Source organism: Nerophis ophidion, linkage group LG08, assembly GCF_033978795.1.
Source record: "Nerophis ophidion isolate RoL-2023_Sa linkage group LG08, RoL_Noph_v1.0, whole genome shotgun sequence".
Taxonomy (NCBI): Eukaryota; Metazoa; Chordata; class Actinopteri; order Syngnathiformes; family Syngnathidae; genus Nerophis; species Nerophis ophidion.
Window position 1 is genome coordinate 37,315,802 of NC_084618.1, and position 26,039 is coordinate 37,341,840.

Here is a 26,039-nt window from a genome sequence, read left to right on the forward strand (position 1 = left end):
GTGTTGCAAGTTCTGTCTCTCTGCTCTGCCCTCTGTCAGTGACAAAAGGGCTTTCGGGGGAATCTAAGACATTAATCTAGCATTGTATAAAAATAAAACATTTTGCGTTGGAAAATTTGAGTCCTGTTCTTTATTGTGCATCCTTTAGTCCTGTGACCAAAATAGCTGCGCGAACTGTGGACGTTCAGCCAACCACACTAAAGTGCACACCAAGTGTGTATTTTTAATTTTAGGCCCAGAGTGCCTACTAACTCCAAGTGTGAATACAGCCTTTAAAGGTGGATATTGACGTTTGGATGGCCTCCCTGCAGTTAAACTGTGTTTGACAGTGTTTCACAGGGTTAGATGTGTGTGTTGGTACATTTGGCCCCTTGCCACGCTGGGAAGCAAAGAGTTGCACTGAGCTGTCCAAGTAATCGGCGCATACATGGCAAGCTTTTGCATACACCAAAAGGGAGTGATTTATTAGATAAGTACAGGACGGAAAATACGACAATGAGGTCGTAGACCTGCCGTGGAAACATGGCTGCTGTCACCCATCAGCTCCATCACTCGTCGACACCCAGCTTTTAATAACCCCCCTGTCTACCTTTCCTCGCTCCGCTGTGCTCTGCAGAGACCCCGTCCCCCAAGAGTGGTGAAATCAAAACAATAGTGCGTGCAAAAGCACTTGTTTTTATCCACCTCGCTGTCAAAAGTGTCAAAATATATTAGAAGAATTGGAAAGAGTGAGTGAATGAGGCTATAACAGAACATTTTTAACCATTGAGGTTCAATAACGACATTTTGTGCTGATTTTTTTCCTTTTTTGTTGAAGGATTATATGTGAAATGTTTTATTTACATGTTTTTTAATCCTTTAAAATGGCAAGGCTACACAAAAAACGGACATTTTTAATAGGTGTATTTAATCATTACTATTAGTTGTAAATAATTAAAACCATACAGTAATTTGGCAATGAGCTCTGAGTAGGTGATTTTACTGCCATGTAGTGTCTACTTCTAAGTCTTTCATATTAAATAAGTAAAACATCAATACAGTATTTGTTCTCCAATTAGTTGACATTATGTGCTTTTTTGAGGTTTAGGTTACAAGGAACACTTAAAACATTGAAAACAAATTCATAAAACCACAAGTTGATTCAATGGTATTGAAATTTAAATAAGTCTCAAAACATTAACTTTTTCAGCAACTTTTGGAAAAAGCAGCTGTAAAATCTGGCAATCACAAAAAAACTTTAAAAATTCTGTAGAGACTGTTTTAGGCCTTAAAACCCTATAAGTCAGAAGTCTCAACCCTTTTTCACCTAGTACCACCAGTACTCCGAAAAAAATGTGTCACTCAAGTACCACCATATTGACCAACATTAAAATACAATAGCTTAGTAGGCCTAAGTATTCATTAAAAATAAGGCAGAGATTTTTTTTAACAAGTATATTTACCAATAGGTGGAGCCCACAGTCTGAGGAATTACTGCAATAAGTAATACTTGATATGTGCACTTCAAGGAGAAGTTGTTTAAAAAGTTTAACTTGTTTTCCATCCATCCATTTCCTACCGCTTATTCCCTTTTTGGGGTCGCGGGGGGTGCTGGCGCCTATCTCAGCTACAATCGGGCGGAAGGCGGTGTACACCCTGGACAAGTCGCCACCTCATCGCAGGGCCAACACAGATAGACAGACAACATTCACACTCACATTCACACACTAGGGCCAATTTAGTGTTGCCAATCAACCTATCCCCAGGTGCATGTCTTTGGAAGTGGGAGGAAGCCGGAGTACCCGGAGGGAACCCACGCATTCACGGGGAGAACATGCAAACTCCACACAGAAAGATCCCGAGCCTGGATGTGAACCCAGGACTGCAGGACCTTCGTATTGTGAGGCAGACGCACTAACCCCTCTGCCACCGTGAAGCCGTTTAACTTGTTTTAAGTGTGAAAAATATTAATATCCATAAAAATATTATACATGTGTATTTTACAGCAATTTTTGACAAACTGTTCTGGAGCGGGTTTTGCTAGTTTCTACCTGTTTGCAAAATGATGTCAGAATTGGTTGAAGGGGTCTTATTATGACTTTCTTTTCTCCATTTTAAACACTTCCATGTGGTCTACACAACATGTATATGTGGTTCTTTGGTCCACATTTTGCACAGATTATGTTTTAGAGACCATCTCCAAGCCACTTTCTGACCCTATCTTCAGGCTACGCTGTTCTATGGGCGCATTTTATTTACGTGGCTCCGTTTCTACTGCATCTTCTGCAGGCCATCTTTCTTGTGGTTTGAAGTGCTTCCATAGCGAGTCTACTGACAGATGCAAGTTAAAACTATTTGCTACTTTGTATTAGAAATGGCAACAGCAGAGGATGCATGTACATGCACGAGACAGTCTACCCCACAACAAGAGGATAAAGAAAAGGAAGGAGCTTATTGACATTGTTTTATAAATATTTCCGCAATGCCTCCACGGTTCGATTTCAATTTGCCGATTCCAAATACAGGTACAAATAGTTAAGAAAAGTTAGTTTTGGATAATAGGGGATCTTTAAGTAGTTTTTGCCAAATTCTGCGGAATAAGAAACAGAGATAAAACATGGTAAAAAAAGACCTTAAGGACTCCAATATTAACCCATAAAAACACACCAGCATGAGTTCATAGTTCTTGACTTTGACGTGTTGTTGTGGGTTAGCCCTGATCGTGTCTGTGAAAGTCATTTACCAGACAGCTGCAGACGTTTTTGGACTTATTCCGTGGCTGTTGGGGCCGGAAGCATTTCTCTCTAAATAGACGTCCGGGGACTTGATATCTCGTTACGCCGACATGTTGCAGCGATTACGCCGGAGCTCTCTCTCTCTCTCTCTTTCTCTGTCTCTCTCTGCGAGTGCTGATGTCACCGCCAGACGAAAACGATCTGAATCAGCGGCGTGATGGCCAATCCTACACGTGTTGACTCGCACTCGACTGAAGGAGTGAGTCGGCAGCATTGCAAATGTGCTCCCCCCTCACCGTAGAACGAATGTAATTTGACTTTCCATTATTTATTAACAGCGCTTTTGTTGTTGCTCATGTCCTGAACTCATTTCCTTTAGTCATTAGCATGTTTGACATCAAACACAGCTGGTGCAGCGACGACAGAGACAAGCTAAAGAGCTCACCATGTTGTTCCTATTAGGCTTTTTGAAAACTCCAATAATAAATGGAAGCTTTTTGCTGCGCTAAATGTTGAAGCCGTTGGCTGATGTCATGCATTTGTGGCTCAGATTGAAACTTGCTGGGGGGATTTTAAATGAAGAGCCTTGTGTCACAATAAAAAGAATGTGGCGTGTGCTTGCGACTCCCGCTGACCTCCCCGACAATAAGATCTGCCGCCTCGGTCTCGCCTGGAGCGATAAGCGTCTCGCAAACTCCCGGTGGCCCCCGTGATGTTTTTTTCATTTGCTTCCTACCTATTCATCAAGCCCGTGCTCCTATCACCACATCGTGGCCAGAAGCTGTCCTTCCATGCATTGTGATGCTAATGTGTCTCCATGCAAGCTAAGGCTGTGTCATGCTAATGTCGCATTGTGGCACGCCATGGATTACTCGGCTGCGGTGAAATACACCAAATAACCTTTGCTTATTTATTCCAGAATAAAAGATGTTTGGAATGCTAACAAGCCGCATTGTAAATACCTCGTCTGTTTGTTTCCACAGGATGACAGCGATGGGATCCCGTGGTCGGAGGAGCGGCTGATGCGAAAGGTGCTTTACCTCTCCCTCAAGGAGTTTAGGAGCGCACAGAAACGGCAGTTGGACGGCGATGGAACCACAAACCAAAATAGTGAGTTTATAGGTCCTCTTTTTGTCCTTTCTCCATTGCCTGGTTTTAAATGACATCACGTCCCGCTCATTAAAGAGGAACATTATCACAATTTCAGAAGGGTTAAAACCAATAAAAATCAGTTCCCAGTGTCTTATTTTATTTTTCAATTTTTTTTTCAAAAGTTTATCCGTCCCGGAATATCCCTAAAAAAAGCTTTAAAGTGCTTGATTTTCGCTATTTGCTTAAGCCACTCATTTCCCTGTGACGTCACACAGCGATTCCAATACAAACAATGGCGAATAGCACAGCAAGATATAGCAACATTAGCTCAGATTCAGACTCTGATTTCAGCGGCTTAAGCGATTCAACAGATTACGCATGTATTGAAACGGATGGTTGGAGTGTGGAGGGAGATAGCGAAAACAAAATTGAAGAAGAAACTGAAGCTATTGAGCGAATAGCTATTGATGCTATTCGGCCATCTTTGCGGTAGCATCGCCGGTAAAATGTGCAGACCAACCGATCAGGACTTTCGCATTGACACTGGATCAACTTAAATCCCTCGATTGGTAAGTGTTTGTTTCGCATTAAATGTGGGTGGAAGGAAACGCTGGATGTAAATATAGTTTCAAATGTACATACAGGTAGCTTAAATAGCTTGTTAGCATCGATTAGCTGGCAGTTATCCCGCGGCCAAATATGTCTGATTAGCACATAAGTCAATAACATCAACAACACTCACCTTTGTGATTTCGTTGACTTTATCGTTGGGAATGCATCTGCTTTGAGTGTCGCAGGATATCCAGACATTCTTGTCATCTCTGTGCCATCTCTGTCGTAGCATTGCCGGTAAAAACTAAACGTGGATCTTTTGCATGTCTTGACACTGGAGCAACTTCAATACGTCGATTGCTAAGTGTTTGTTTGGCATTAAATGTGGATGGAGGGAAAGGCTAGATGTAAATATAGCTACAAATGAGGCATAATGATGCAATATGTACATACAGCTAGCCTAAATAGCATGTTAGCATCGATTAGCATGCCGTGCTAATTGATGCACATTCTACGTAAATCAACTTGAATCCGTCCCTGATCGTGTTGTTACACCCTCCAACAACACACCGACGAGGCATGATGTCTCCAAGGTATCGGAAAACAGTCGAAAAAACGGAAAATAACAGAGCTGATTTGACTCGATGCATCTGATGTGTAGGGAAAAATGGCGTTGAGTACCGATGTGACGTCACGTTCTGACGTCGTCGCTCAGAGAGGCATAAACAGAAATGCGTTTAATTCGCCAAAATTCACCCATTAAGAGTTTGGAAATCGGTTAAAAAAAGATATGGTCTTTTTTCTGCAACATCAAGGTATATATGATGGCACCTGTTGACTTTTCTAAGCCCTCTTTCAAATAGGGCTCTTGTGAAGCAGTCATTAGACTCGGTTACAAACGCAACAATGGGAAAGTCAAAAGAACTCTTCACAGATCTGTAAAAAAATAATCATTCACTTGAAAAAGTCAGGAAAGTCAATTGGAGCCATTTCAAAGCAGCTTAAGGTACCAAAAGCAACTGTGCAGATAATTGTTTTTAAGTATAAAGTGCATGGCACAGTTTTGTCGCTGCCACGATTAGGAAGAAAATACAAGCTATCACCTGCTACTGAGAGAAAATTGGTCAGGATGATCAAGAGTCAACAGAGAACCACCAAAAAGCAGGTCTGCAATGAATTGGAAGCTGCTGGAACACAGTTGTCAGTGTCTACAGTCAAGCGTGTTTTGTATCGCCATGGACTGAGGCTACCATGCAAAAAGGAAGCCCTTGCTCCAGAAACGACACCTTAAGGCTCATCTAAATTTTGCTGCTGATCACATGGACAAAGATAAGACCTTCTGGAGGAAAGTTCTGTGGTCAGATGAAACAAAAATTTAGCTATTTGGTCACAATACCCAGCAATATGTTTGTAGGAGAAAATGTGAGGCTTTTAATCCCAGGAACACCAATCCTACCGTCAAGTATGGTGGTGGTAGTATTATGCTCTGGGCCTGTTTTGATGCCAATGGAACTGGTGTTTTAGGGAAAGTAAGTGGGACGATGAAAAAGGATGATTGTGTGAGACAAAATCATACATGTTTTTCTCTATTATGTGTGTTCTGGTACAAAGCCGTTAATAATGCAGGTGACGGTGTTCATCCAAAAGCTGCCAACAACTCCATTTATATGTCGTGACCTGTATCTTTACCAAGGTTTAGCAACATTGTTATTGCAAGAGCTAACACAGAGAAACTACTTTTCTGGCATCGTGACACATTGCCAGAAACTACTTTTCTGGCATCGTGTCACATTGCCTTGCTCATACTGCTCCTCCGACCACTAGTGAGTAGTCTGCTACTAGCTAGCTTGGGCTGTTTATAACCTTGCTTGTGACCCTCCATAAAATAAAGAAGAAAAATAAACCTGAGCTGCTTCTAAAGCAGCTGTATTCCTTCGAGTTAACATTTGGTCAATTTTTAAATTCCACTCACGACAAACCTGATAATGTATGACTCTCAACTTGGCTCAAATGGAATGCTGCATAAGACCATCGCAACATCGATAGGAAGCATTTGTATCCGAGGATTATTATTTAGCAGTTGAATCAGATACAACCATCTCATCAATCGTCATCCCAGTGAGAGCAGACATTGTAATTCACTATTATATCATATGTTCTTATTTGAAACGTTTAATAATAGTGCTACATAATAACGTTCCAAGCCTTTCACAAAGTGTACCATTAGCGGTAAACACTAAGTGCTCTCTATGTTGTTGTTGACATTGATTTCACAGAGTGCATAGCAACGAACGCTACCGTTGCTATGCACTCTGTGAAATCAATGTGCCTAGAAAAAAAGTTACGGTTATGCTTAAAATGACTGAAATACGCTAAGTTGTACATGTTATCATGAAGGTGCCTGTTTCTACATTACATATTTACTTACAGCATCTATATAAAACGGTGATGGAGGTTTTTTTTATAGTAGTTTAAGTGCTCTAGAGCTGCCTCTTTCTTGCAGTTCTTTACTATTTAGAATGCGCCGAAAAGGGAAAATCTGTGTTCATGCCAAATCGCACAAAAAATAGCTGTTAATTTTTTACAATTTTATTCTCTTAAATGTTGTTTAAAAGACAAAACGGAATGAGGTTGGACCACACACAGTCAAGATGACGCGTACCAATGAAGTTTCGCACCACAATGTCAACACTTAACCTGAAAAAGCTACAAAGCCACCGGCGCGTGACGTCGCTTGGATGGCGTCGAGCCTCATAACCTCGCGGCAACACCGCGGAAGCGTGAAAACTCCTGTCTTTGTTTGACATGGGCGTCCCCGTACTAACTCCCCTACGTGATAAAAGCACCCAGCCCGCCAGCAGGGGAGGGATTTGAACTTCACACGCGCCTCAGAAGCTATTCTCAGCTGACGCTAACATGAGCCAGACGAAAGGCAAAGAGAAAAGGGGGAAAAAAAGCAGAAGCCAGTCAAAGTCGGTGCCCAGCCGAGGAAGCAGCGAGCCTTGTTATCTTGCACACTCTTGACATCCATTGTTTGCGCACTCTCTTCATTAGAAAGTCACACCTTTGCCTCCTATTCTGTCTTAAGTGTGTCTGTCAGGCATCTCCTGCAAAGCTCCTTGGGGCCTTCTAAACCCCTGTGGGTTGCTGACCTTATCGCCTGAATAGAAATGACTTGTTAGTGCAACTGCCATGGGCAAACCCCTTGCCGTGTTAGTGGACTTAGAACCAGAACCGTAGAACCATGGGTACATGTATCACACTATTGAAAGAAGTCGCTTTTCCTAGAAGTCGAATCAGTATCTACGTTAAAATAGCGTCTCAATCATAAACGAGAAGGGTTCTATAAATTGGTATCCTTCTAGCATACTTGGATTATTGATTAAATAATGAAAATGTTAAAATCACTAGGCAAGGCCAATTACTTATTGACAATTAGTAACCGAGTAATTAAGACATTTTGCTTGATGGCGGAAAATGTTTTCCAACCAATCAAGCTCACATTATACAAACCTGTGCTTGTCAGTACCATAAAAGGGTGTGCCGAATGTCCCTGTGATGTGGCGAATCACCACTCCAAAGTTTCAGTGAGTGTTTTCTTTACTAACTTCACCACTCTCTCGCTGAGCCTTATGTATTTTAGATGACGTCAATTAGGATACTGTGCATCCAGAAATTATTCACAGCTCTTCACTTTTTCCACATGGATTAAATTCATGACAATGTAAAAAGTTATTTTAAAGTTAAAATAAAACGACAAACCTGCTCAGTGGTCTTGTGGTTTGAGTGTCCGCCCTGAGACTGGTAGATCGTGAGTTCAAACCCCGGCCAAGTCATACCAAAGACTATAAAAATGGGACCCATCACCTCCCTGCTTGGCACTCAGGAATTGGGGGTTAAATCACCTAATGATTCCCACCGCTGCTGCTACCCTCACCTCCCAGGGGCTGAGCATGGGGATAATTTCACCACACCAAATGTGTGTCACAATCATTAGTATTTTAACTTTAACAAAGGAAATTGCATTTAAATAAGTATTCACAGCCTTTGCTCAATACTTTGTTGATGCACATTTGGCAGCAATTACAGCTTCAAGTCTTTTTTAATACAATGCCAAAAGCTTGGCACACCTATCTTTGGGCAGTTTTGCCCATTCCTCTTTGCAGCACCTCTTGAGATCCATCAGGTTGGATTGGAAGCCTTGGTACCCCAACATCATCTAATAATGAAACCCCCCTAAAACAATTTTTACAGTAATTTAACTGTAAAAATGGTAAAATTTAATAACTCGTACTCTCAAGCAATTACAAAAATGTGTGATTAATTAATTTATGACCTGTAATCAATTAATCAGTTTTCCCAAATATTGCTGAGAAAAGCCCTCCGTTAGGCATTTTCATACAAGTTACATCATTATGAAGATGGATATGTTAACAAAAAAAGTGTCTCTTATTTTTCTTTAAATATACTTGAAAAGAAGCAATCTGTTATATTTACTAAAATTAAACATCAGGACTATAAAAAAGGCTGAAATATTTTTTTTAAAAACATTGTCAACTCTAAGCTTAAAAACAACACAACATTAATTAATCAAGCAATGTTTACATATATAGCCCTAAATCACAAGTGTCTCAAAGGGCTGCACAAGCCACAAAGACATCCTCGGCTCAGATCCCACATCAGAGCAAGAAAAAAACTCAACCCAATAGGATAACAATGAGAAACTTTGGAGAGGACCGCAGATGTGGGCGACTGGTGCAATGGACGTTGATTGGATCTTGCATAATATTGTGAGAGTCCAGTCCATAGTGGATCTAACATAATAGTGTGAGAGTCCAGTCCATAGTGGGGCCAGCAGGAGATCATCTTGAGCGGAGACAGGTCAGCAGCGCAGAGAGACTAACGTTTGACATTACAAGCCATGGCGTGCTAAATACAACTGTAATTAGTTAACCGCAATTAATGCTTTAATTTGACACCCTTAAATACAACATGATTCCTCAAAGTATACAAAGTATTGACATTATATTTTGGGGTTTGGGCGCTTTGTCTCGCACGACGCAGGCTGAGTGATACCTCCCACATTTCCTGCCTAATCCCTTTGGTATTCAATGTGTCAGAAGCAGCCATCATGCCATCTTCACAGCCCACTTTAACCCTCGCCGCTGGCAGCTGTCTGTCATGCGCCCCGCCCTCTCTGATGACGTTCCCTGCTTTGTCTTCGTCTTTCACTTTCTCCGCGTGCAGTGGTTTCCATTACACATCAATACAGCTCTGGCTACTCCCTCTTTTTCCCCACTTCCTGTCTAAACGATATCGGTCACTCTCCCCTCCGCTCTCGCTGAAGCGTTCTTCCTCTTCCTCCTCCTTGTCTAGCCATCTTTCTCCATACAACCCCCAGCCTCTCCATCATCATGAGTGCCATTGATGGAGTATCTGGATGGTGTCCAACGACCAGGAGGAGCTTTCCATTAGTTTGCCTGCGCTTTCTCTCTCACTTCCGGTCTCATGTCCGTCGCCCTCGTGTGTTTCATGCTTTTCTTTTACTAAAGCTGAAAGAGTTGCTTTGATGCTATGGATTTATCGTCTTTACTTCGCAGCAGGCACGCTGATTTTAAACCCTGTTTGCCCCTTCTGTTCCGGCCCGCGTCATGCAGCAAGTCCAGACTTACTGTATTTTTCGGACTATAAGTTGCATTTTTTTTCATAGTTTGGCCGGGGATGCGACATTTACTCCGGAGCGACTTATGTGTGAAATTATTAACAGATTACCGTAAAATATCAAATAATACTATTTATCTCATTCGTGGAAGAGACGAAGAAAATGTCAGCAATCGTCACACACACGTCAGCAATCGTCACAAACATGTCAACCAATAAGAATTCGGTGGGGGAGGGTCATGGCAGAAGTGCATTGTGGGTCATGGAATGCTAACTGCTATACTTATTCAGCCTGTTGTTCACTATTCTTTATTTATTTTAATTGCCTTTTAAATGTCTATTCTTGGTGTTGGTTTTATCAAATAAATTTCCCCCAAAAATGCGACTTATACTCCAGTGCGACATATATATGTTTTTTTCCTTCTTTATTATGCATTTTCGGCCGGAGCAACTCATAATCCGAAAAATACGGTATATAAATGTCTTTGTTTCTTTTTGCCTTGTGCCACAATGTTGATTGTATGCCGGCGGCTGGCAGGGTTTGTTGTTTTAGTACGCTTGTTTACAAGAACATGGATTAAAAGTCTTAACAGTACACACATTTGGGTGGAATTGCACACTTCCTATTATTAAATTACTGCCAAATGTCTGCTAAACTAATTGCAACTATGCATTTCATTGCTATTAAAAGCCTCCCCTGCACATGCGGACCCCCTTGCTCCCAATTACGCGTGCCGTAGCGCTAATTTTTTTATAACTCTAGCCCTCTGTATTGATATAATAAACAAATTAATTTTTGCTCAAGGGATGGTCATTAAGGCATAATAAGCCCCCCCGCCCCATCACAGCCCGATGATGTGCAGTGTCACGCTATGCACCTCTGCTCGTGCTTTCTCTTGAGAATTTGAGGTAAACGTTGCGAGACGCCGGGCTTAGTTAAGCACGCATAAATCTGATTAGCGTCAGCTATCAAGACTTTGCGCATCACTTCCTGTTGCCCCCATCAACCTCCATCGCCCTTGCAACACAAGGATCTCCCCCCACCCTTTCCCGTCTGCAGTGCTGCCCCTCACATGGGCACTCATGTGCAACATGCACATGTCAAACAATCCGTTTGGGAAGCGATAGGAGGAGGGTAATGAATGGGCCGCTGCTTGTTTGTTTGCGTTCTTCTGGGACATCAAGCGTCTGCCATTTTTTTTTCCCCAAGTCAAATTAAAGTTAATGAGCTTGTTCCTTTTTGCAGTTTTATCCTACAGTCGTCAAAGATCCTCTATGTGACTCAGAAGATTACGTTCACACTGCATTGGTAGGATGTCCAATTGGAATTTGTTTTGTCAAGTCCGATCTTTTTATGTAGTCGGTCACATCCTAAAAAATGTGTTGTCTAATGTGAACGCAAGCTGAACTGCATGCAGACTTGACGTCATATATGCTGCAATGTTTATGGATGCAATAATGGATCCATTTCTAGTAGGTCTCAGTTCAGGCGCATTTATGGTAATTTCAAGGATTTTGTGCAATCAAAGTCAACAATTTTTTAACCGAATTATTGCGCATAGAACTGTGGTTCTCAAAGTACCACCTCAGAAAAAACTTGGCTCTCCAAGGACCACCAGTAATTGGAGTACACCAGTACACCAATTACCATGAATTGATTAACGTGGACCCTGACTTAAACAAGTTGAAAAACGTATTCGGGTGTTACCATTTAGTGGTCAATTGTACGGAATATGTACTGAACTGTGCAATCTACTAATAAAAGTTTCAATAAATCAATCAAGACCCTTATGAAAAAATATTAAAACACAGTAGCGTTTCAATCAATCAATCAATCAATCAAAGTTGATTTATACAGCCCTTAATCACAAATGTCTCGAAGGGCTGCACAAGCCACAACGACATCCTTGACTCAGATCCCAAGTATATTTAAAACTTTGACTATTATAACATTACACACAGTTTAAATATTTAATTGATTCTTTCGCATACCATTAGACGGAGGCCATGTACCACTTGTGGTACTTGTACCACCGTTTGAGAATCACTGCCATAGAAGATTAAGAAGGAAGAGGGCAAGCATTTTCGCTTTCGCAGGTTGCTAGACATTAACTTTGACATTTGGCTTGAATAATGTGTGGGCAAGCAGTTGGAAACAGTAGCGGTGGGACATTGATGTGAGTTCCCAAAAAATAATGATTTTTGCCTGTTTTTTGCTCATTTGTCTCCTACTTATTTTGCAATTGTCTATTTTGGCGTAGAATATATGATGCTTATTGCTTCTTGATAATGTATTGGTTGGATGAATGTGACTCAATTGTTCAGACTGCAGTTTATATAGACATACGAAAGAGGCCTAGGTCTAAAAAATATGTAATTGTACTGTTCACATGGACATTAAAAAATATGATAGAGGTCCCAAAAGAGCAAACAAATTGGAATTGGCCTCCATTGTGAACAAAGCTCAGAGCTTCTCTACATCGATTATGCAAAACTACCGTATTTTCCGGACTGTGGAGCGCACCTGTAAAGAAACAGCAGCCACTAATTTCTAGAAGAAAAACATATATTGCCATATATTAACCTTACAAGGCTGTAAGACGCAAATATATACATTGTAAAATTAGTTATGCACACAGAAATATTTTGTAAATGTTTGTTAACATACCCTAATTGCTTCCAAATTGTGCTTGTAAAACGGCAGTAAAATAGCTGATCAAACAAAACAGAAGTCATTGTCATGGGCTGCGGAAGCTATTTATTTCTCCATAGCTAAAAAGACTCAATAACTCCCCAGTGACGTTTGGGTTAATTTATTGAGGAATTTGTGAAACTGAAAAAATACAAAAAGAATGCCATTGTAAGTTAACACTAATGCAGACACTTATAAACGTGTTAGCATATGAGTTAATGCTAATGATGTTAAATTGATTACATCAAAATAGTACATACAAATACACATGAAAACACTAATATCAAAACGGACTGTTTTGTACCGGTAAGTATGAATTGTTTTAGTTGTATTGTAAAAACTTAACAAATGTGGCTTGGAGTAATGAATGAAGAAACCGTACATGTAGAACCCGTATGAACAAAACATATACTTTTGGTTCAAGGCATTAAACAGAAGGAAATACTGTAGATGTTCAAACCACAGCACCTGCCATGAGCGAATTCTCCAAAAGATGGAGCCATAGCACAAACAATAACACACCTTGTACTGTCTCTGGTTGTTTCATGAAAACTATTTGTTTAACACAAAACATAGTGGCTGTTAATAACAACCATCAATTAACTGCATCGTTTTATAAGACGCAGGTTTCAAGGCGTAAGAAAAAAGTATTGGCTTATAGTCTGGGAAATATGGTAGATACTTCAAAGAAATTATTCAAATCAAACAAAACGCTTTTGTGCCAACTGAGAAATTTCCAAGCAGTGATTCACGGCAAAACCTGCAGGCTGGGCGACTCCTCGCCTCAAACATAAAACTTAGCTTGGCAATGCTCCGGCCTTACTCATCTCGCTCATTAACTTGACTTCCTAACCGCAACAACCTTCGACTGATGACTCTTAGACCTTGGCGATCAAGTGCTGACCTGTTGTGAGCTCACATCATTGTGTGTGTCCTGTAAGATCAAAGCTTACCTTAAAATCACGTGTTCCAAAACACGATCACTTTCATCGACTCCAGTTGATCCAAAGTCAGCGTAACGTTTTTCTCAGTTTAGTGGATTAATCAGGGAGTGCAGGTGACACCACAGGCCAATGGAATTCTGTAGGCGGTGAAAAAAAACAGTCAATAGCGGGCCAGAAAGGTTAGTAAAAAAGGCGTGGTGCGTTGTTGTGCTTTGTGCAATTGGGAGTCCTGGTTTGTTTTTACAACATTCAAATAACTCAACAGTGTACCAAAGTATCGACACTCCAAAGTTGTCAACTTCCAAATTTTTCCCCTTTTCTGACAAAAATAATCTTCCAGTATTTCGTTGTCCAACCATTCGGTCTACTTAATTGCTGTACTTTCTCTTTCTTCCTCTTGTTAAATCACACCGTGAGACAGCTTTATAAAGTTATTTCACTTGTGATACCATTTCATCGCGCTTGTCTCCCCTAATTAGCAATGACTTTCTACCGCCAGCGCCTGCTGTTTGACCTCATTTGAATTCTCACCGCCGATTGTTGCCTTTGATTTAAGAAAGTGTCTTAAGGGGGCTTGTTGGAGTTGTTAGGCTGCTGAATATTTAAATAGGCTTCTTGCAGTCGGAGTTCTTGCACCATTATCTTCCTACATTTGTTATTCCGTGTCAGATGCTCTGCTGCTCTTTTAGAGCCGTCTGTGCATCTCATCACCTATTCAGTGAAACTGAAATAATCCAGTTCTTATGCTATCTTTTACCGAGGCAAAGACGTGTCAAAGGTCCCACAATACTATTTTAAACGTGTTAGCCTTGTTGCTGAAATTCAGACAGTTTAGAAGTGATTTTAGAAAAGCCCTACTGGGAACATGCCGTTTTTGTGTCCGTAACTTTAATGCTAATGAGTGGTTTGTCCACAAATGTGTGGATCCAAAAAGTGTACTTTATCAACTTTATACATATACCGTCTTTTACAGACTATAATATACACTTAAAGTCGTTTTTCCCCCTCTAAACTCAACAGTGCGCATTATAACCGAGTGCGCCTAATGTCAATCATCCATCCATCCATTTTCTACCGCTTATTCCCTTTCGGGGTCGCGGGGGGCGCTGGCGCCTATCTCAGCTACAATCGGGCAGAAGGCGGGGTACACCCTGGACAAGTCGCCACCTCATCGCAGGGCCAACACAGATAGACAGACAACATTCACACTCACATTCAGACACTAGGGCCAATTTTTAGTGTTGCCAATCAACCTATCCCCAGGTGCATGTCTTTGGAAGTGGGAGGAAGCCGGAGTACCAGGAGGGAACCCACGCATTCACGGGGAGAACATGCAAACTCCACACAGAAAGATCCCGAGCCTGGATTTGAACCCAGGACTGCAGGACCTTCGTATTGTGAGGCAGACGCACTAACCCCTCTGCCACCGTGAAGCCTAATGTCAATCAATCAATCAATATTTATTTATTTAGCCCTAAATCACAAGCGTCTCAAAGGGCTGTACAAGCCACAACTACATCCTCGGTTCATAGCTTACATAATGTAAGGAATAGGTTTGGTTGAGCTTACCCACCTCAAAGCTATTTTATTTGGTACATGGTGAAATGATAAGTGTGACCAGTAAATGGCAGTCAAACATAAGAGATAAGTGTAGAGTGCACTATGATGGCAATAGATAGATAGATAGATAGATAGATAGATAGATAGATAGATAGATAGATAGTACTTTATTGATTCCTTCAGGAGAGTTCCTTCAGGAAAATTAAAATTCCAGCAGCAGTGTACAGAGTTGAGATCAATTTAAAGAAAAAAGTAAAAAGTAAATAATGGGGGTTTAAATGGAAACAAAATAGAGAAATATTACAAAAGAATAAAAACAATGGGAATAAACATATAACAGTAAAATAAGAATATAACAAGACAAAGTAGGCAGTAGTGACCATGTTATGAAAACGTATTGCACTGTTAATGTTTTGCATCCCCTGTCATCCTAATACCCCCCGTCCCAGAGAGGAGTTGTACAGTCTAATGGCGTGTGGGACAAAGGAGTTATTGAGTCTATTAGTCCTGCACTTGGGATGAAGCAGTCTAGCACTGAACAGGCTCCTCTGGCTACTGATAACGCTATGCAGAGGGTGACTGGCATCATCCAGGATGCTCACTAGTTTGTCAACAGTCCTCTTCTCTGCCACCGTCGCCAGTGAGTCCAGTTTCATTCCGATTGTAGAACCGGCCCGCCTGATCAGTTTCTCAAGTCTGGAGCTGTCCTTCTTAGATGTACTGCCCCCCCAGCACACTACCATGTAGAACAGAACACTGGCAACCACAGACTGGTAGTACATCCACAGGAGTTTTCTACAAATGTTGGAGTGCAGTCTCCTGAGGAAGTACAGCCTGCTCTGTCCTTTCTTGTACTGGTGGTCCGTGTTAACAGTCCAGTCCAGCTTATTGTCCACCCAAACCCCGAGGTACTTGAATGAGTCCACGGTCTGTACCTCAACTCCCTCGATCACAATAGGTTGTGACCGTGGACTCGACCTCCCAAAGTCAATGACCAGCTCCTTGGTTTTTGACGGATTGAGCTGCAAGACGTTCGTGTGGCACCAGACAACAAAGTCCCTCACCAGGTTCCGAAACTCCTCCTCTCTGCCGTCCCTGATGCACCCGACGATGGCTGTGTCATCCGCGTACTTCTGGATGTGACACAGCTCTGAGTTGTATGACTCAGGTAAGCAACACCAACATTTTAAATGTTCTATTGAAAATATAGAACATTACACACGGCGCTCAACAATCCATCAAAATGTTTTAGTACGACTTTGGTAAGCTATGTTCTTAATGTTTATTGTTCTTCAACATATGAGTTTTATTATGGTGTGTGTATAAGGTAAGACATATTATCTGGCGTTTTGTTTTGCAATATTATGCAAATTAAACTTTTCTTACCTTATGGTAACTTCTGATGTGTATTTTGGATCTTCGTAAATCCTAAAAAAATGGCAAGAATCGGCCTTTGTAGTCCCTGCAGTCTCCGTAGTCGATAAGCTTCTTCTTTTTCTCTATCTTTTTATGGGACATTCATCTTCCACTGTTGCCATTTCTAATATAATGTAGTGTAAAGTTCTTACTTATATCTGTCAATAAACTCGCCATGAAAGTGCTAAAACATACCGGTGTAGTGAGTGTAAAATATTCACCCAAGGAACTTTGCTTATTAGAGTTCCGGTCGGACAGTTTTTCACGGGACACATGTCCGCTGTTGTTTTTTCGAGAGGAGGAGATGCTGCTCCGTTATTCATTTAAGTAAAGTCTGAATATCATTAATTGGTTAGCTCCATCTTTTGACACTTCTTCCACTCCCGTCCTTGCACGCTGCACCGCTACAACAAAGATGACAGGGAGAAGACGCTGCCGAAAGTTAATAAGACCGGCCACAAAACGGCGCATACAGAAGCAACTGTTAGAAAGCGGCTAAAACAGGGGTGGGCATTATGTCGATCGCGAGCTATCGGTCGATCGCGGAGGGTGTGTCAGTCGATCGCAACCCAGGCATTAAAAAAAGACATAAAAATGAGCAATCATCAATCTTCACCAATACTTCACTTTCGTCAGTTGTTTGACATTCTCGGCACCCGAGGGTCTTGTGAGATGACGCTGGCTGCTGCGAGCTCATTAATAAGAAAAAAAATCACTGACAGGACGGAGAGAAACACTTTTTATTTCAACAGACTCTTGGGCCGTACCTGCTGTCAAAACTCTAAAGACCAACTGCACAGTTCCTGTTTTCACCATAAAAGACCTACTTCATCCTGCCTGTGCTAACAAAATAAGAGTCTCAGAAGGCTAGCGTGCACAAGCTAGCAAGCTACGGAGTTTGATGCCAATGTATTTCTTATAAAGTTGTTGCACCTGCACCTTTCCTGCTTCCGGCGCCTAGACCGTAGTCTAGGAGCGCAGGGGAGACACTTCTCCAGTGCCAATGGATTCTCGGGGCAACACCCTTCACTTTACCCGGCAGTGGGTCTTCACAATTCCGGACTCCAGGGAAAAATGACGAGTCCAGCGATTAGTCGCAAATCGTGGCTTTTTATTTACGTTTTTCACACAGTCAAAATTCCACACAAAAACACTAGCCACTCCCCTGCCCTCAGCGACTGCTCCCTCTCCTCTCTCGCCCACACACTAACTGACGCCACTCACCTGCTGACACACATTAAAGGGCCACACACACATATGCTACTCTCATAACAAAGTGTTTAAAAACAAGTATGCAAGTTGGACAAATGAGATGCCAAATCCAACCACTTTCATGTGGTATTGGACAGAAAGGAGGACTTTTTTTCTCCTCCATTTGAAAATGCGGACGTTATCAGCACCACTGTCTGATTCCAATCAATGCAAGTCATCAGAATCAGGTAATACACCAACTTATATTCTTGTCTTCAAGAAAAAAAGGAATCTATATGTGTTAAACATGCTTGTATTATCATTAAACGCCATTAACTTGTTAACAAAAAAGTCTCTTTTATAAATAGATAAATATAAATTATAAATATGAATGAGGTAGATCTCCTCGACTTGGTCAATTGAAAAGTAGCTCACCTGCAGAAAAAGTGTGGGCACCCCTGGGCTAGAAGATGATCTGTAAAACATATCTATGCAACATTTTGACCAAAAAAACACCATTACATGCTGTGTAGACCACAAGGAAGTGTTTTACATTTAGAAAAAAAAATTATGATTTGACTTCTTTATTGCGCCCTATAGACCATGCATCTGCAGTGCGCCCTATAATCCGGTGCGCTCTATGGTCCGTAAAATACAGTACACTAGAACACTGAACTTGTATGACATAATAGATGCTATATATCACATTTGCAACACTAGCCTAATGCTTTCTAGGGTTGCGCAATATAGACCTTATAAACAATATAAATAATAATACCTTGTATTGCTATCTCCATATCGTAATATTGCATGTTGATAACACATTCTAGCTGTCTCCTAAATTTGACAGTGCAAGGGAACGACCACGTCCTCAACGCAATGTAGCTTCCTTGCTCGCAAGTTTAGGACTGACTTCCTTTAACAGTGCAAAGCTGCTTTTACGTTTTTAAGCCTCCCATCCATGGCGACAAACTGCATTTCTTTAATTATCACTGGAGGAACAATAATAGCTACACTACACAACATATGAGGATACAACAAGGTAGGCTGACATCCTATATTGTGTGGCATACCTCAGGGAATTGATACTTGAACCAGAATTGTTCAACCTATATATAAAAAACATATGTAAAGTTATAAAGGATTGAAACTTAGTATTATTTGCAGATGATGCAACTGCATTTTTTTCAGGAGAGAACACACAGAAGCTAATACAAATTATAACAGAATAAATTAACAAATTAAAAAGATGGTTAGACAAAAACAGACTATCTTTGAATCTCAATAAAACTAGAATAATGCTTTTTGGTAGCAGTAGAATAGAAAGTCAAACACAAATACAGATAGACGGAGTGGATACTGAAAGGGTAAAAGAAAACATACCTTGGGGTGTGATAATAGATGATAAAATGTAGCTGAAATAGGCTCCAGCGTCCCCCTTAACTCCGAAAGGAATAAGTGTTAGAAAATGGATGGATGGAAAATGAATTATAAATTTCATGTAAAACCCCAAAGGGAATAAGTGGTAGAAAACGGATGGATGGATGGATGTAAAAAATATACAACATAAAGTAGCAAGAAGCAGGTCAATAATGAATTAAGCAAAACATGTTCTAGACCAAAAATCACTTCATATTTACTGCTCACTCGTGTTATCATTTGAGATATTGTGTAGAAATATGGGGAAATCACTACAAATGTGCGCTTTATTCACTATCTGTGTTTAATCAATTAGAATAATACATAATATTGGATATAGAGAACATACAAACCCTTTATTTATTAAATCACAATTATTGAAATTCAACAATTTGGAGCATTAGGAAACAGCTAAAATTATGTACAAAGCAAACTATAACATGCTACCCAAAAATGTACAACAATTCTTCTGAACAAAAGAGGAGAAATATATAACCTTAGAGGAAAATCTTATTTTTAAAACATTTGTGTGCACGTACCACACATAAAACATTTAGCATAATCTGTTTGTGGAATTAATTTATGGAATGTATTAACCAAAGAAATCAAGCAAATCCCCAATTTCATTCACTTTAAGAGACTGTTCAAACTACAGGTGTTCACACTTTCCTTTTTTTCTTTTTTATTGAGACAAAGATTATTTATGTATTTTATATTTGTTTGCTTACTATGGTATATTATTTATTATGTATTTATTTGTTCACTGTTCTGTTACAGAGAACAAGGAAATTGGATAAAATTGCTATGATATGAAAAGGGGTACAATTAAAAAAGCTCTGCTTCTTCCTACTCCTTTTTGGGCGTGCTGTAATTAAACAACTGGAAATGTGTGATGCATTACATTGTATCATATGCATGTTTGAAATAAACTGAAACTAAACAGAACAGAACTGAATAAAAACCAAGGCTTCCCATCAAATCTGATGGAGCTTGAGAGGTGCTGCAAAGACGAATGGGCTAAACTGCCAAAAGATAGGTGTGTCAAGCTTTTGGCATCGTATTTGAAAAGTCTTGAGGCTACAATTGCTGCCAAAGGTGCATCAACAAATTATTGAGCAAAAATGTGAATTTTGAGTTTTTTTTTATTTATACTAAATTTGCTGTAATCTTTACATATTTCTTTGTAAAGGGGGTGCTGAGTGTACAATGTTGTGACATAAAATTAACTTTTTTGATGAGTTTTGAGAAAATCCACCCGGAAACGACACAGTATGTTACTGCATATGTCAGCAGCTGAATTAGGAGCCTTTGTAACTCGTTTGGAAATGATTATATTATCATTTCTATACAAAATAATTTATATTTAGAAACATATTGTTGTAGCAGGAGGCTGCAATATGTATTGCCAAGTATTTTAGACAATATTGACCATCAAAACGTCATTATAGGTTAGCCTGTTCCAGTGGTTCCCAACCTTTTTTTTTTTAACCCAGTACCACCTCAGAAAACGTTTGGCTCTCCAATACCGCCATAATGACCAACATTAAAATACAGTAGCATAACCAGGGTATCCACGGAGGCTTAAAACGTCTTAAATCTATTAACTTGAATTTAAGACCTTAAAATGTCTAAAATTATCCTAAAACCTCATAAAGGGACTTAAATATGATTTTGAATGGTCCTAAAAATCTATTGTTACTTTTATTTAAAACATGCATAAACCTCAGTCTCGCTTTGAAATGTTTTTACCTTCAAGTCTTTTGTACTTTTTTGCCTCTATCAATGTGAAATGGGTCTTAAAATGTATTCTATATGGTCTTAAAGTCTTAAAAAGTCTTAAATTTGGCTTGTTGAAATCCGCAGAGGCCCTGGTAACAGGCGTAGATATTAATTAAAAACAAGTCAGAGGTTTTTTTTAACAGGTATATGTTATATTTTTGGCCTTACACACAATTTGAACAGTAACACTGTGTTTGAATATCCAATTAAGTGATTCTTTGGCATACCACTAGATACTACTGGGCTACCGCGTAATACTCATACCAAAGTTTGAAAATCACTGGCTTATTCACACAAAATGATGAAGCTCACAGCTCTCTTGTCTCTATAGTGAATTGACGGATGGTTGCTGGAGGGTTTAGGATTTATTTTAGGATGTGGACCAAACCCTGAGGCAAGAGGTTTCTTCTTAACAAAAGCGAGCGCATTTTTCTGAAAAGTGCAGCAAACAAGTGAAGGAGCTGTAAAAAGGATCAATGAAAAGCCCCTTTTGCACTTTTGGGGACATTTTCATTTAAAAAAGCCAAGTAACAGCTATCAGTGAATTAGTAAGGCTTCCTTGTGTTATAGTGAATTTAACAATCTTGTTCTCCCTCTTTTTAGGCTCCTTAGCCAACGGGCAGCTAAATGGATCCGGGTCATTGGGAGGCCGCAAAGATGGCGGCTCTTTGCACGCGTCCAGCCTGGACGAGAACACCGAGTTCTGCGAGGACAGTCCCACTAAGAAAAGGTAAGACCGCTTATTTGTGGGTTTGCTAATGTAGTTGAATATACAAGCCACTTGTGGGACCTGCTGCTTTTGTTCATTGTCTCTTTCTCTGTAATTCCTTTCCTGGGGGTGGCAAAATCAAGTTAGCACACCAAAGCGAGATCATTTGGAATATCGCCGCTTTCAACTAATCCATCATCACTAAACCTCTTATTCTTACTGCTCTTTATTTATAAGCAGCCAATCTACTGTAAGTTGGCAGGTGTGTGTGTGTGGTTGTTGTGTTTTTGTTCCCTTGCACACATTGACAGGCCATCAAAGCGTGAGTGTAAAGCTAGGGGCGGAGTCTCGAGGGGGCGCTAAGGCGGTAGCAGGCAGCAGATGTCCCTCTGTAATGAGGAGCCCATACATGTAGCCTCCATTCACGCCAGCACCTGCCTCCAGCCCTCCTCGCCGTCACCCGATACTGTAAATGTAGTCCTGTCATTACCAGCTTGTCTACCTGGATGTCAAACAGTAGGCTGATGAGAAGACTTGGGAAGTGTTGACTGGTAAACATTTGAATATAAAAACAAAAAAAATAATTTACATCCATAAAAACAAAGGTATTATTTAAAAATATATATATATATTATTTTTGTTTATTCATTTAATTTATATTATTTGTAATAGTATTTTTGTTTAACCTTAAAGCTTCATATTCAAGTCTGGTATTTAGCTGTAGTTTCCAGTTAAATTTTTTCAGGCTTCTGATTGGCTAAAGACTGAACCGCACTTTTTATTGGAATTTTGCCTATCGTTCATCCGTCCATCCATCCATTTTCTACCGCTTATTACCTTTGGGGTTGCGGGGGCGCCGGTGCCTATCTCCGCTACAATCGGGCGGAAGGGGGCGTACACCCTGGACAAGTCTCCACCGCTACAATTGGGCGCAAGGCGAGGTACACCCTGGACAAGTTGCCACTTCATCGCAGGGCCAACACTGATACAGTCATTATGAAAGACAGGACGATAGATGTTTTTTGTTTTTTTTGCATTCTCAATATAAAATAAATGCAATCAAATGTCCGCTTACAATGGAGCCTTTGTGAGCCGCCACATGTTTTAGTCTCCATTTCCTAGATTTTTACTATGGTTGTAATATAGTGCCTTTTCCTGAAATGACTGTTTTTGGGCTTCTAATTGGCTGACATGTTTAGTAGCCCTCACTTGTATTCTTTTTCAGAAATGTCTTTTTTTTCATGCTTCTGGTTGACAATATGGCTGGACGACTTAAGACTATAGCACCACCTGTTGCTTTGGCAAACGTTTGACAGGAACAGGAAGTAACTTGCTCTCTTGTAATGGAGCAAATCATAAACTGTCCTGCACGCTACTGGGGCAGTAAGGTGCAATTTGCACCCTAACAGTTGTCTTCTTGGCCAGAGCATGGGTGGTGTTCAGCTCGAGGCCACCCTGCTTGGTGGTGTTCATTAGTTTCACCCTCTACACACACTCACAGCAGGATGAATGAAGAAAGGCTTTCTATCTGATGCTAATGAAACTCAAGCCCAGCCAGCACTTGGCAGCACCCTCTTAAAAAGTGTGTATTAAAGTGTGAAGGGTGACTAGGGTGCCCTGGCATGGCCCTCCTGCACTGTTCTCCAGTAGTGCCAGCAGCTTTTGCACCTGGCGGCATTTCCGCTTCCAAGTCGGACTGCAGAGAATAAAATGAAGGGATGTAGAGCGTAGACGGGACAGAAGGGACAGGTGCTATCGTTTATTCAAATTTGGCAGGAAACGCTCTGCCTTAGAAGTCTTTGAGATTGACCGTGTGTTTGCCTTCCCATGCTCCTGATTTTTACAGCATAAACGGACTAGCAGCAGAAAAGCCCTTTAAATATGTTCAGCCTATTAAAGACATCCCACTGAGCCATTCCCTCGCCAACGTGCAACTTCTGTTTATCATCTCTACCAACGCGGTTTACTGACCTACTTTTCTTTCAGTTCTTCCGTCCTGCGGGTATTATTCCCTATATGTTCTTTTACAGTCTCCATTTTCCAGATTAGGTCCAATAACATTTTTTGTGTTAGTCCTGGAAGAGGTACAAACCGATTCTGTGAATTCCATGAATTGATACCGTCAGTTAACGCCACAGTCTAGCGTCAAGCATGTTGTTGGTACTTACAGGTCCATCCAGCCATCCATTTTCTACCGCTTGTCCCTTTTGGGGTCGCGGAGGGTGCTGGAGCTTATCTCAGCTGCATTCGGGTGGAAGGCGGGGTACACCCTGGACAAGTTGCGACCTCATCGCAGGGCTACATACAAGTCATTGGCTTGTATTCAACTTTACCTTGAAGTCATTCAGCAAGTCTTTGCTTAATAAGTTTGTATTTGTGCAGCCTGCCACATCCTTTTTTTTAAATGGCCTGCGAAAGCCTAGAAATAAGATTTGTCAGTAAAGTACTTTATCTCTCTTTACTAAATGTATTAATTTTTACCATTGTGACAGACAAAAAAATGCATCTTATAAGAGAGTGTTTCTTAACTATTATGCTGCAAGTGCCTCCCAGAGGGCCACCAAAAATTATTTTTTTCTCAACTGTCGTCCCTATGCGCAGCAGTGGGGGTAGTACTCAGTTGTGAAACACTTTTCCACAGCTTGTGGCAGTAATGGCAAGCTCAAACAAATAGAAAAAGTCTAGAGCTAAAGTCGTAAAGAAGTTTCTTAAACGGAAAAATGAATGACTAAAATGTTTAAGCTGTATTTTCATTTGCACTTGAATTTTATTGACAGTTTGAACATGTTTAAAAAAGATTGTTAATTAATTTTAACACTATACAATTGTGTGTGTGTGTGTGTGTGTGTGTGTGTATATATATATATATATATATATATATATATATATTATTTTTTTTTCATCTGTGTATGGGCCTCATCTTATGCAGCATATTTGGTTGGTACTTATTTTTGTAATCAGCCTGACCTTGGCCTCAGGTTTATGGATTAAATATATAACAATTTTTATCAACACATGGTTTTATATCATTTGACAAAGTTGTGAACTTTAAGTCGGTTTGATATAATTAATGAATACAAATAAACTCATATGTAAGAATACTAATTCAGTGTTAATATTTCAGTGTGTCCCAGACACTTCTGTAGTGGAAAAGTTTAGTCCCAACATCAAAAAGGTTCAGTACCTCTGTTTTAAACAATCCAATATTGTAATAATAAATACTATATTAGCAAACATTGCAAGCAAGTTACCTATTAAATTGTACACTATAAAATAATAGATTTTACAGTAAAAAAAAAAGAAACTACTAGCTCAGTTTCCAGAATTTTACCATTTAAAAAAATTGGGCTAAATTTTTTATATACAGTAATGCACCGTAAAAACAAAAAATTGTTTTAATGTAAAATCTAGATTTTTTTTTAGTGTACAGTGGACATCCCAAACTTCGATGTGGCCCGCAATGAAAACAAGTTTGTCACCTGAGGTGTAAATTGTACTTTGTTGCCATAGAACAGATCTGGGCAAAGGCGGTCTTTTTTGAAGCTTTTAAATTTTGTAGTCGCTCATAATGCCGATAAGTTAATTTCCGGCTTTTATTTAGACCGAGCTCTCCAGTACTTTTGTAGAAATCGATTGTGTAGTTATTGCAAAAATAGCCCAACAAAAAACAGACGGGGAGCTGTACCAACCTGATGCATGGAACCAGGAGGTCTAACCCAGACTATAAGCAGAAGATTTAGGACTACTTCTAGAGCAACATCTCCAGGAAGGGGGTCCAGCACACCACCAACTACAACCCTAGCCACTTCTCAACCGATGTGGGCAAACCTCAGCTGATTGAAGAGCATAATTCCCTCTACGCACGCTTTGAGGCAGCACCAACAGCACCAGCCTCACCATTAGTAGCAGCCATGGCCACACCTCACACACCAACCCACATCAGCATCGTCCTCAAGGATCACGAGGTGGGACGCCAACTAAAAGCAGTGAACCCGAGGAAAGCAACCAGGTCGTGTAGTGTCCCAGGACTGTTGCTGAGAGACTGCACTGATCAACTGGTGGGGGTTTTCACCAAGATCTTCAACCAGTCCCTGTCCCAGGCCACTGTCCCTTCCTGTTTGTAAGGCTCCACAATCATCCCAGTTACGAAAAAGCTAAATATCTGCTGCCTGAACAACAACCATCCAGTAGCACACCCCCACGCCGGGCTGCTCTTTGTGGACTTCAGCTCGGCATTTAATACCATCCTTCCTGATAAACTGGTGCTCAAACTACTAAACCTAGGATTACCTCACCCCACCTGCTTTTGG

The 26,039-nt window shown here is 40.5% G+C and overlaps 1 protein-coding gene and 1 long non-coding RNA gene across 6 annotated transcripts in view; one reads left to right on the plus strand and one right to left on the minus strand.

Moving 5' to 3' along the window:
* Nucleotides 1-13,794, minus strand: part of LOC133557740 (uncharacterized) — a 100,636-nt gene extending 86,842 nt beyond the window's left edge. The window contains exon 1 of the long non-coding RNA XR_009807838.1: nt 13,665-13,794. This is a non-coding gene — a long non-coding RNA (uncharacterized LOC133557740). The remainder of the gene's footprint in view (nt 1-13,664) is intronic.
* jarid2b (jumonji and AT-rich interaction domain containing 2b) overlaps nt 1-26,039 on the plus strand; it is a 228,595-nt gene that overhangs the window by 108,456 nt on the left and 94,100 nt on the right. For 2 of the 5 annotated variants that reach the window (XM_061908483.1, XM_061908487.1), the window contains exons 2-3: nt 3,698-3,824; nt 21,624-21,750. In XM_061908483.1, the coding sequence (XP_061764467.1) occupies nt 3,698-3,824; nt 21,624-21,750 (254 nt within the window). Of the gene's footprint in view, nt 1-2,859; nt 3,023-3,697; nt 3,825-17,901; nt 18,071-21,623; nt 21,751-26,039 lie in introns of those variants that run through there. The other 3 variants (XM_061908484.1, XM_061908486.1, XM_061908485.1) reach the window with 3 other exon arrangements.